The 12792-nt window shown below is 35.3% G+C and overlaps 1 protein-coding gene across 2 annotated transcripts in view; it reads left to right on the forward strand.

Annotated features, from left to right (window-relative positions):
• The window catches only part of FER (FER tyrosine kinase), a 450974-nt gene that overhangs the window by 201332 nt on the left and 236850 nt on the right, over positions 1 to 12792 (forward strand). For both annotated transcript variants that reach the window (XM_065923334.1, XM_065923426.1), the window contains exon 11: positions 11247 to 11450. In XM_065923334.1, the coding sequence (XP_065779406.1) occupies positions 11247 to 11450 (204 nt within the window). The remainder of the gene's footprint in view (positions 1 to 11246; positions 11451 to 12792) is intronic.

Genomic DNA, 12792 nt, shown 5'->3' on the forward strand with positions numbered 1-12792 from the left:
ACCATTATATAGATATAGAACCTTTTGGTCTCTCTAATAAGAAACTCCATTCCTATTAGCAATTGGTTTTAATTTCCCCCCTTTTCAATTTTCTGGTAATCACTCATCTATTCGTGAGCCTATGTATTTGCCTTTTCTGTATGTTTCACATAAATAGAGTCATACAATATGCGACCTTTTTCTCTCTGGTTTCTTTAAAAAACCATTTTCTTGACTCATCCACGTTGTAGCATTTATTGGTACTTCATTACTTGTAATGAGTGAATAATGTTCCCTTTTGTGGATTTATCTGACATTGTTTAACCTTTTCATCAGCTGATGGACATTAGGGTTGTTCTACTTTGGGGCTATTATGAATAAAGCTACAGTGAACATTCACATACAAATTTTTATGTGAATGTGTGTTTTCAGTTCTTTCAGTTGTATGCCAAGGAATTGCTGGGTCATGTGGTGATTTTGTGTGTAATTTGTGAGAGACTCCCAAGCTGTTTCCCACGGTGTTCGCAGCATTTTGCGTTCACACCAGCAAAGTGCATTATTTGAGTGTTCCAATTTCTCTACAACCTCAACACTTTTATTTTTCCATTTTTAAAAAATTATGGGCATCCTAGTGGATATGACATGGTATCTCATTGTAGTTTTATTTGCATTTTCCTGATAATTGATGATGTTGAGTATCTTTTAATGTGATTTGTGGTCACTTGTATGTATTCTTTGGAGATACGACTATTCCTATCCATTGTATATGTTTTAATTGGTGATTTTCCTTCATTGTTGAGTTATGAGTTCTTTATATATTCTGAATACAAGCCTCTTATCAGATACATAATTTGAAAAAATTTTTTCCCTCATTTTTGGAATCGTCTTGACACACAAGTTTTTAATTTTGAGAAAGTCCATTTATCTAATTTTCTTTCATTGCACATACTTTTGGGGCCATATCTTAAAAAAATTGTCTAGTGCAAAGCCATGTAAACTTTCACCTGTGTTTCCATCTAGAGTTATATAGTTTTACTTTTACGTGTAGGTCTTTGATCCATTGCAAGTTAATATTTGTATATGGCATGAGGTAGATGTTCAAATTATTTTTTAATGTGTGGAAGCATATTTAAAATCTAAAAGCAGCAACTATGAAATCTGGTTTTTTACTCAAACATAAAAATTGGGAGCTTAGAGCATAATTTTAGATAAAATAAAACTGTTAATTGCATTATACAAAGGGAAATGGGTTAATCATGATATTATTCCCATTGAACTATTCGTAGCTACTTATTTTGCCATTTTTTACACTGTGGCTAAGATGTAGATCTCTCTGTGAAGACAGCCTGATGGAGCACTTTAATCAGGAGTGTTGCTGGAAGGAAGAATGTCAGATAGTTAGCTCACAGGTGAATTTGACTTTAACAGAATATAGTGTCTGGTGATAGATGTGTAATGTTTCCTGTTACGGTGAGATTAGTATTTTAATATGCTGTATCAGCTCCAAGCACGTGTTCCTTTTTTTCACTATGCTAAAGGAGTTAAATAGCCTATCCTGAGTTCCTCCAGGCACTTAGATCTGCTTCATTATCCTGCATCTTTCGTGCTTCAAGAGGTTATAAGTTTGTATTGAGGACTATTTCTCATAGACTGCTTCTGAAATCCAGGCCGGGGTGTTAGACAGGGTCCGTTGTATAATCTGAAAGCCTATGGGTGATCATGGGGGTCCATTTCCACTGAAAGTCTTCCAAACCACATTATGATCGATGAGATCTGTTCTAGTCATATCAAGAATACTGCCCTTTCTCCAGAGCCATTTTTTTACTGCAGAATTTTTGTAATAAGTGGCTGAACAATCTCTTCCATCTTATAGCCCCTTCTGAGTACTAGTTGTTCACTGATGAGTGGAGTACAGAACACACTTCTAATAGCAGCACTCTTTGAAAAATGTTCTTTAAAATCAGAATAAAGCACACTTTGGTCCAGATAATTGTTCTTTAGATGTCAGAAGAATTATAAATTATTCTTCTGTCTCTTTAAAATTAACATTTTTCTGGATTCTCTTGACATCCAGGTTTTTTTAATTTTTGAATTACTTTGAACTTGACTGAAAATAAAAATATTGGAAAAGAATGATGTGCATCCATAATATATCATAATATATACTAAGTAAGACTTGCTTGTTTGCTTCTGTTTAGAAAATAAGCAAATTATGGTTCAGTGGTGTTTGTTGTACATTGGTTACCATGTTGGTGTTATAATGCTGGGCTTTCACTGTTGGCATAAGGGAATAGAGTTATTTTCATTCATAACATAATAAACTGCTTATGTTTTTTAGTGTTTTTCTTCAGGTCCAATAGAACAACCTTGTACTTCCTCTGACAAGGGATGTTGTTAAGTTCAACTTAGATATTATGTATTTTATGCCTTGGTTTTCTTCCTTTATCCTTAAGGACTTAATATTTATTTATTTAGCCCAGACAGTAACATGTAGAAAAATGAGAAATAGGAAAAATAAAAATTAAACTTTTTACATCATATCACTGCCCATAAATAGGTTGAATTCTCCAATATAGTTAGTCGTGTTTAAGAAAACTAAATTTCTCAGAGTTACACGTTTTGAATCACTAGTATTATACATAATTTTCAAGAAGAGCTTATCAAGCTTTATTTTCTATAACTTCAGTACATAGAGAGTGTGTGCTAAGTCACTTCAGTTATGTCCCACTCTTTGTGATCCTACGGATTGTAGTCCACCAGGCTCCTCTGTCCGTGGGATTCTCCAGGCCAGAACATTGGAGTGGGTTGCCATGCCCTCCTCCAAGGGATCTTCCTGACCCAGGGATCGAACCCACGTCTATTATGTCTCCTGCATGGCAGGTGGATTCTTCACCACTAGTGCCACTTAGGAAGCCACAGAAAGAGTAAGCCTCTTCTTTTATATGTTTGCTCAGATGCTTACAACATTTGACCCAGATCATGTCAGAATGACACTGTATTCTGTACAGGCAATTCCAACTTGGTGATTAATTTTTAAATTTACTGAGCTGTGATTTCATACTCATTCATTAGCATGATCTGGTAATAGTTTTAGTTGAGATGTGTGGTATAGCATTTGCACTGAAGACAGTTAATGGACGAAAATGTTATTATTGATGCAATGGTACATTTTATCTGTAATATTGTATGAGCTTCAGGTCAGGATGTTTGATTTTGAAAAAATAAAGCTGTAGAAAAAATGGCAGCAATGTGATGAGATGAAAGAGAATGAATGAGAGTCACAAGCACAACTGGAAAAAGTAAATGGATAAAAATAATAATGAGGAAAAAGAACGATTACTAATAAAAGAAGTTGAGTAAAGGAACTAAAGAAGCAGGAAAGAGCAAAGTCAGGAGAAATCAGAAGATATTGGAGAAGTACGAGACCAAAAGTAAATGACCTTTAAAAAATCTATTTTGCTAGAGATAGGGTCTCTTATTAGAGATCCTGGAAGGTGCACAAATAGGCAGTCAAGGAAGTGGAAACTCATGGAAGTAAGGTAATATTCAAGTTTGATGAAGTTGTATATCTTTGGGGAAGAGTTACATTAATATTGTTTGGGGAAGAATTGTATAAGAATGTGAATCTGATCAGTATGTAATTCTGCCTAATCATGATAATCATAGTTGTATTATTACCTAAAGACTGAACAAACTCAGTCTCAAAATGTACAAAAATTGTTAATTAAGGAATTTGTTAATAGTTTTGCTTCTGGTTTCATAGTGGAAAGTGAACATTAGATAAAGCATGCTTTTAATAAAAATAACAGCTATCAATGCATGAAAAAAAGATCAGTTCTACTTTATTGCTAAAAAAGTAGCATTTGTCAATTTACACATACGCCTTTGTGCCTGTTAAAGATGGAAACAATGCATACAATCGTGAAGATGAAATATCCAGAGTATGTACATTGTCCTTTCATAGAAAGTAGCTTTTATTACCATCAGTCAGATTCCTATTCAGTAGGCCAGTATATCCCACCTTTTGCAAGTGATTGGTGATTCTCTTCTGTTTGTATGACATTTGATTCTTAATCGCCCCTGAAATCTCCCAGTGATAAAATTAAAGGAGCCACTATGAAATTTTTTAGAAATGTTTAAAATCCTATGAGTTACTTGTAGAAACTGTAGTATATTATTATTCTCGGTTTGAAATAATTCTTTACTTAAATTGTTAAACTAATAGCTAAATTTATATAAGAATGTAGAAGAGAATTATGTTCACTTTTATGTTTATTAAAGATTCATAAAAACTTATATATTAGTGTTGAAATTTTATTTAAACTCATTGAGAGGTTTACTTGCATATTTTCCATGCTGTTATATTTTAGTTTTTGTTTTTTTTTTAATGGTTTCTTATTTGGGTGCTTAATTTGAGTAAAATCCAGACATTGATTTTTTTTAAAAAACATTTTTGTCTTTGCCTCTCAAAAGGAGCTAATCTTGTGCTCAAATGTTTGAGATAAAAGCATACAAATATTCATTAAATTCTTGGTAATTAGTCTTAATTAGACTAAGACAAAGAAAAATAGCCTCTTATTCTTAAATCTGGAAAAAATATTTTCATTTTCTTAGGCTGACTCCTCATTGCATCTTCATTTAAAACAATATTTTTGTTACACTAAGTTCAGTATGTTTTTGCTGGAATATTTTTTAAGAATAAGGTCTGGGGAAAAATAGGTAAATAGCTGATCTAGTCAATCAGGAAAGCTTGTCTTATGTATAACTCGTTAATTATGTTATATTACATCACATATGAAAACGGAAACTTCATTTTCCCCATGTCTTTGACAAAAATTTTAGATAAAAAGGAAAAATCTTTCCCCACTTAGGCTGAGAAAGTTGTGAGTTTTGAAGTAAAAAGCTTCCTTTCACTTTTGATGTCATTAGGAAAGCTTTTGGAATGCTGGATTCCATTGCTGGCATGTCCTTCATTCTGTTGCTATCAAGCTGACAGAGCTGTATTAGAATTTAATTGAAGGCACATTAATAAAAGTGCTTTTTTCCAGTGTTTCCTGGGAAATTCCTGAAAGACCTTGATAGACGCAATCAGGAGCTATGTGCAGCCTTTTCGTGTGTGTGCCTGTCTCACATGTACACGCACACATACCCATAGTGACTTCAGCCTGCATACCACGACGGTATTGTCTAGGGCCAGGAACAGCAGATGGCTAAGCTTTCCTTCCTACTCAAAAGACCTTATGAAACAAAAAGTGAAGAATAATCCCTATGAAATAGCATTGTAAGTTCCTTCCCATTAATTTCTCTCTCTTTTTTTTTTTTATTAGTTGGAGGCTAATTACTTCACAACATTTCAGTGGGTTTTGTCATACATTGACATGAATCAGCCATAGAGTTACACGTATTCCCCATCCCGATCCCCCCTCCCACCTCCCTCTCCACCCGATTCCTCTGGGTCTTCCCAGTGCACCAGGCCCGAGCACTTGTCTCATGCATCCCACCTGGGCTGGTGATCTGTTTCACCATAGATAATATACATGCTGTTCTTTCAAAACATCCCACCCTCACCTTCTCCCACAGAGTCCAAAAGTCTGTTCTGTACATCTGTGTCTCTTTTTCTGTTTTGCATATAGGGTTATCATTACCATCTTTCTAAATTCCATATATATGTGTTAATATGCTGTAATGTTCTTTATCTTTCTGGCTTACTTCACTCTGTATAATGGGCTCCAGTTTCATCCATCTCATTAGAACTGATTCAAATGAATTCTTTTTAACGGCTGAGTAATATTCCATCGTGTATATGTACCACAGCTTCCTTATCCATTCGTCTGCTGATGGGTATCTAGGTTTCTTCCATGTCCTGGCTATTATAAACAGTGCTGCGATGAACATTGGGGTGCACGTGTCTCTTTCAGATCTGGATTCCTCAGTGTGTATGCCCAGAAGTGGTATTGCTGGGTCATATGGCAGTTCTATTTCCAGTTTTTTAAGAAATCTCCACACTGTTTTCCATAGTGGCTGTACTAGTTTGCATTCCCACCAACAGTGTAAGAGGGTTCCCTTTTCTCCACACCCTCTCCAGCATTTATTGCTTGTAGACTTTTGGATAGCAGCCATCCTGACTGGCGTGTAATGGTACCTCATTGTGGTTTTGATTTGCATTTCTCTGATAATGAGTGATGTTGAGCATCTTTTCATGTGTTTGTTAGCCATCTGTATGTCTTCTTTGGAGAAATGTCTGTTTAGTTCTTTGGCCCATTTTTTGATTGGGTCATTTATTTTTCTGGAATTGAGCTGCAGGAGTTGCTTGTATATTTTTGAGATTAATCCTTTGTCTGTTTTTTCATTTGCTATTATTTTCTCCCATTCTGAGGGCTGTCTTTTCACCTTATTTATAGCTTCCTTTGTTGTGCAAAAGCTTTTAAGTTTCATTAGGTCCCATTTGTTTAGTTTTGCTTTTATTTTCAATATTCTGGGAGGTGGGTCATAGAGGATCTTGCTGAGATTTATGTCAGAGAGTGTTTTGCCTATGTTCTCCTCTAGGAGTTTTATAATTTCTGGTCTTACATTTAGATCTTTAATCTATTTTGAGTTTATTTTTGTGTATGGTGTTAGAAAGTGTTCTAGTTTCATTCTTTTATAAGTGGTTGACCAGTTTTCCCAGCACCACTGTTAAAAAGGTTGTCTTTTTTCCATTGTATATCCTTGCCTCCTTTGTCAAAGATAAGGTGTCCATAGTTTCGTGGATTTATCTCTGGGCTTTCTATTCTGTTCCATTGATCTATATTTCTGTCTTTGTGCCAGTACCATACTGTCTTGATGACTGTGGCTTTGTAGTAGAGTCTGAAGTCAGGCAGATTGATTCCTCCAGTTCCATTCTTCTTTCTCAAGATTACTTTGGCTATTCCTATTTGAGGTTTTTTGTATTTCCATACAAATTGTGAAATTATTTGTTCTAGTTCTGTGAAAAATACCGTTGGTAGCTTGATAGGGATTGCATTGAATCTATAGATTGCTTTGGGTAGAATAGCCATTTTGACAATATTGATTCTTCCAATCCGTGAACACGGTATGTTTCTCCATCTGTTTGTGTCCTCTTTGATTTCTTTCATCAGTGTTTTATAGTTTTCTATGTATACGTCTTTTGTTTCTTTAGGTAGATATACTCCTAAGTATTTTATTCTTTTTGTTACAATGGTGAATGGTATTGTTTCCTTAATTTCTCTTTCTGTTTTTTCATTGTTAGTATATAGGAATGCAAGGCATTTCTGTGTGTTAATTTTATATCCTGCAACTTTACTATATTCATTGATTAGCTCTAGTAATTTTCTGAAAGAGTCTTTAGGGTTTTCTATGTAGAGGATCATGTCATCTGCAAACAGCGAGAGTTTCACTTCTTCTTTTCCTATCTGGATTCCTTTTACGTCTTTTTCTGCTCTGATTGCTGTGGCCAAAACTTCCAACACTATGTTGAATAGTAGTGGTGAGAGTGGGCATCCTTGTCTTGTTCCTGATTTCAGGGGAAATGCTTTCACTTTTTCACCATTGAGGGTGATGTTTGCTGTGGGTTTGTCATATATAGCTTTTATTATGTTGAGGTATGTTCCTTCTATTCCTGCTTTCTGGAGAGTTTTAATCATAAATGAGTGTTGAATTTTGTCAAAGACTTTCTCTGCATCTATTGAGATAATCATATGGTTTTTATCTTTCAATTTGTTAATGTGGTGTATTACGTTGATTGATTTGCGGATATTAAAGAATCCTTGCATTCCTGGGATAAAGCCCACTTGGTCATGGTGTATGATTTTTTTTAATATGTTGTTGGATTCTGTTTGCTAGAATTTTGTTAAGGATTTTTGCATCTATATTCATCAGTCATATTGGCCTGTAGTTTTCTTTTTTTGTGGCATCTTTGTCTGGTTTTGGAATTAGGGTGATGGTGGCCTCATAGAATGAGTTTGGAAGTTTACCTTCTTCTGCAATTTTCTGTAAGAGTTTGAGTAAGATAGGTGTTAACTCTTCTCTAAATTTTTGGTAGATTTCAGCTATGAAGCCATCAGGTCCTGGGCTTTTGTTTGCTGGAAGATTTTTGATTACAGTTTCGATTTCCTTGCTTGTGATGGGTCTGTTAAGATCTTCTGTTTCTTCCTGGTTCAGTTTTGGAAAGTTATACTTTTCTAAGAATTTGTCCATTTCATCCAAGTTGTCCATTTTATTGGCATAGAGCTGCTGGTAGTAGTCTCTTATGATCCTTTGTATTTCACTGTTGTCTGTTGTGATCTCTCCATTTTCATTTCTAATTTTGTTAATTTGGTTCTTCTCTCTTTGTTTCTTAATGAGTCTTGCTAATGGTTTGTCAATTTTGTTTATTTTTTCAAAAAACCAGCTTTTAGCTTTGTTGATTTTTGCTATGGTCTCTTTAGTTTCTTTTGCATTTATTTCTGCCCTAATTTTTAAGATTTCTTTCCTTCTGCTAACCCTGGGGTTCTTCATTTCTTCCTTCTCTAATTGCTTTAGGTGTAGAGTTAGGTTATTTATTTGGCTTTTTTCTTGTTTCTTGATGTAAGCCTGTAATGCTATGAACCTTCCCCTTAGCACTGCTTTTACAGTGTCCCATAGGTTTTGGGTTGTTGTGTTTTCATTTTCATTCATTTCTATACATATTTTGATTTCTTTTTTGATTTGTTCTATGATTTGTTGGTTATTCAGAAGTGTGTTATTTAGCCTCCATATGTTTGAATTTTTAACAATTTTTTTCCTGTAATTGTGTTTCAGAATGATTTTTTCCCCCCAAATGTATTCCTCAGCTTCAAATCCTTAAATGAATTTCTGTGTTAGCTGAGCTTTTGTATTTCAAATGCCCTTTTGACTTAAATGAATTCCCAGGCTCTTTGTTGTCCAAGCTCTAACTAAATCAACCTTTTGGAGGATAGGTTGATAGGAGAGGAAATCAAGCACATGATATCCTTGTTTGTAATGCTTTTCTATTATATAGGCCTTTGTAAATAGAGATAGTAATAAAAACAAGGGTTTTTTTTGCCTAGAAGTGACACTGATTTTCTTACTATAATGATTCCTTTCATTATAAAAAATCAATAAAACACTCGTCATCGGTGAGACTTGAAAATATTTCTATAACAGTAAAAATTTTATTGTTTTCTATATTGAAATCCATTGTGACAAGATTTTAGAGAAGAAATAATTAATCATTCTGACCACCTACTTTAAGGATTATGAACTGTTAGTATCAGTATACACAAAAATTAATTTTATATGGATTATGCATTTATTTTTAAAAATAATTATTTTTATCTCATAGTTGTGGCTAGTTTTTTTATATAATTCAATTATAAACCCATTTTGGGAATACTATTTAAATTGTTTTGAAAGTAAAATATTTGTCATTATTAGTACTAAAAAAAGAAGGCTTATTCAGCTTATAAATAATTTCCATATACAGATGCATCATATATGTATTTAAAGAATTAATATAGTGGCAGGGCTTCTGTGGTGACTCAGATGGTAAAGAATCTGACTGTAATGCGTAAGACCTGGGTTCAATCCCTGGGTTGGGAAGATCCCCTGGAGACGGAAATAGCAACCCACTCCAGCGTTCTTGCCTGGAGAATCCCGTGGACAGAGGAGCCTAGTGGGCTACAGTCCGTGGGGTCACAAAGAGTTGGACATGACTGAGCCACTAACATTCACACTCACATAGTGGTAGAAGTAGAAACCAAACTGTGTACTCTTCTTTGAATTCTGTTTTGGATTTCTCAGTTTTTAAAGTCGGTAGGATAGGCTTTGGCTAATATAAAATGGAACTTTGATCAGTAAGTTTTAGGCCTCTTCAAGTGATACAACTTGAGGGCTTCCCTCATAGCTCAGTCAGTAAAAAATCTGCCTGCAATGCAGGAGACCTGGGTTTGATTCCTGGGTTGCGAAGATCCCCTGGAGAAGGAAATGGCAATCCACTCCAGTACTTTGGCCACCTGATGCAAAGCACTGACTCATTTGAAAAGACCCTGATTCTGGGAAAGATTGAAGGCAGGAGGAGAAGGGGACGACAGATGATGAGATGGTTGGATGGCATCACCGACTCAATGGACATGAGTTTGAGCAAGTTCCGGGAGTTGGTGATGGACAGGGAGGCCTGGCGTGCTGCAGTCCATGGGGTCGCAAAGAGTCAGACACGACTGAGCGACTGAACTGAACCGAGCTGATTCTTGCCTGGACAATCCCATGGACAGAGGAGCCTGGTGGGCTACAGTCCGTGGGGTCGCAAGAGTCGGACACGACTGAGCTGGTAAACCTCCAAGTGATAGAACAGTGTGGGCCCTCTTCAGACTAGTTCTTGTTTACCAGAAAGGCACCTGTGCCTTACCTATAAAGAATTCTTATGACCTGGGGCAGTCTGGTTTCTGTGGATGTTAAATATAAACGAGCAAACAACTTTTTCCTTGTAACCAGAAGATGTATGTTTTCATGTTATTAATTAGAAACATTTCAAGCAAACATAACCAGCTCTTGAGTTGTCTGTTTTGTTGTTACCATTTGCTTCCTACAATAGCAGATACCCTGCTTCCCGCTGTGCTCATGGCTCGTATCCCCCGTTGTTTCTGTCCTCTGTTTGTTGTTGCACGCTGGTGGTTTCAGGGCTGCTGATCCAGCTGAGCCTGTGCCTGCTGTTGCTGGCTGGGATCAGGACCAGCCCTGTGGCAGAGGTAACGGTTAAGGAAGTCAGAGGAGCAAGGGTGAGCAGGCGCAGCCACACGGCAGCCGCAGATGAAGCCGCAGTGTCCCTGGAACCCAGACGTGGGCAGCCCGTGAGATCGAGTTAGTCCCGTAGAAACATACAATTCAGCTTTTAATTCTTTAAAAATGAAGCTGTCTATGATAAGTTTCTCTGATAATACTCTCATTTCATCATAATTCTCTGATTGAAGATTTTTAAATATATGTATTTGATGATAATGGTGACTAAGACTATAAGTGCTAACTCTAAATGCTAATATTGTGTGTACCTATGTCTGGAAGAAAAAACAAATAATCCTGCAGTATTTAAGAATCTGTATTAAGCTTCAGCATCAGTGCTCCAGGGGGTATTAAAAAATTATGAACATTTCAGATTTTTCAGATGACTTTTAATTGGTCAATTAAAGGGAGGAACATAGGTAAGGAATATTTATAATTGCTATCAGTTCTACTAGAAAAAAATTGCTGTCTTCTCTAATTTAATGTTTTTTTTTTCCCAATATTTGCTCAAGTTCTGTGATACGATCCCCGTACTTGAGAAACCTCTGGCAGAGCAGGACTGGTACCACGGTGCGATTCCCCGAATAGAAGCACAAGACCTGCTGAAGCAGCAGGGAGACTTCCTGGTGCGGGAGAGTCATGGGAAACCCGGTGAATATGTCCTTTCTGTATTTTCTGATGGACAGAGGAGACACTTTATCATACAGTATGTTGATGTACGTTTCCAATTTAGTTTATATGTATATTTCGATGTAGTTAATTGAGGCATACTTGTAATAAAATGATGAGTGATTTGTGGTAAATGCCTACAGCAGTAACTTTAGCACTTAATTTAAAAAAAAAAAATTCCTTAAATCCAGTGCTCCAAAATGCACTGAATTGTTCATCTTTCAAAGGAAATATGCATTTTAAAATATTAAGTTAAAAATAGTTACAATTTGCATTAAATTTAAGTGCATTAATATTTAATATTTTAAGTTAACTTTATGATCCTTTAAATTAAAGATGAAATATGTGATTATTAGTTTTTTCTAGAGAAAATTATGATTTTTATGCTCTTGAAATTGGCCCTTGAAATTGCACATAAGTGTTGCCACAGGATTTTTAAGAAATATTTTGTTAAATAATAATAATGAAATACCTTAATGAATGAGACAGTGGTAGTTGAATTGGTTTTATGATTCATTGAGGATTAAGAGTTTTTCTTTCCCATTTAAGTATAAGCTTTTATTTGTTGGTGTTAATGAACAGTGAATAGAAATATTTAGGAAGAGTTTTAAAAGGGATCAAGTCACATTGCTGGTTATACTGATTTATTTCTTGAAGTTTAAGTATTGTAAGCTGCTTCCTTTTTTGTTGCATTCTTTATCAAGCACTAAACAGATGAAGAGTGATTTCAAAATTCTTTAACTTTTCCATTGAGAAATTTTAAACTCTTTGTCATAGGAAGGAATTAATGCTTCTGTTTGACATTTTTTTAACCGCATCATTTCAAACAGCATGCATTTTCAAGCTGGCTGCCTATAGGATTTCAGTAAATGTCCAGGCACTATAGTGACACTAAGTACTTAAAAGAAGATTGAACCATTATCATTAGATGAATTTCAGAGGGTTTTAGGAACATATATGTTCAAGTTCATACATAGTTCATATACATATAAATTCATCTAATGATAATATGTTACATTTTATCTATGTGTTACATAGATATAATTCTGAGGTGAAATTCACAAATCATAAAAATAACCATTTAAAAGTGGCCTTTAGTATAGTCACATCTAAGAATTATATTTAAAGGAAAATAGATGCTGTTTAGATGGGCTAAGATAAGTTTTTTAAAGTGTATGCTGTGTTAATTTTGCATAGTATTCAGATCTCAACTTGATGATTATAATTGCCTGCTCTCACACATCAAGCTTACTGTTCCTGATAGAATGTCCTTCCTTATTTCCTCGGCAGACTGCTTTATGATTTGCGTCTGCCTTTAAATGACGGGTGTGCTGGTAGACACCCTTCCTTATGACAGCCTGTGACATGCTGGCAGTATTTGTACAGTGG

Source organism: Muntiacus reevesi, chromosome 1, assembly GCF_963930625.1.
Source record: "Muntiacus reevesi chromosome 1, mMunRee1.1, whole genome shotgun sequence".
In the NCBI taxonomy this organism is placed as follows: Eukaryota; Metazoa; Chordata; class Mammalia; order Artiodactyla; family Cervidae; genus Muntiacus; species Muntiacus reevesi.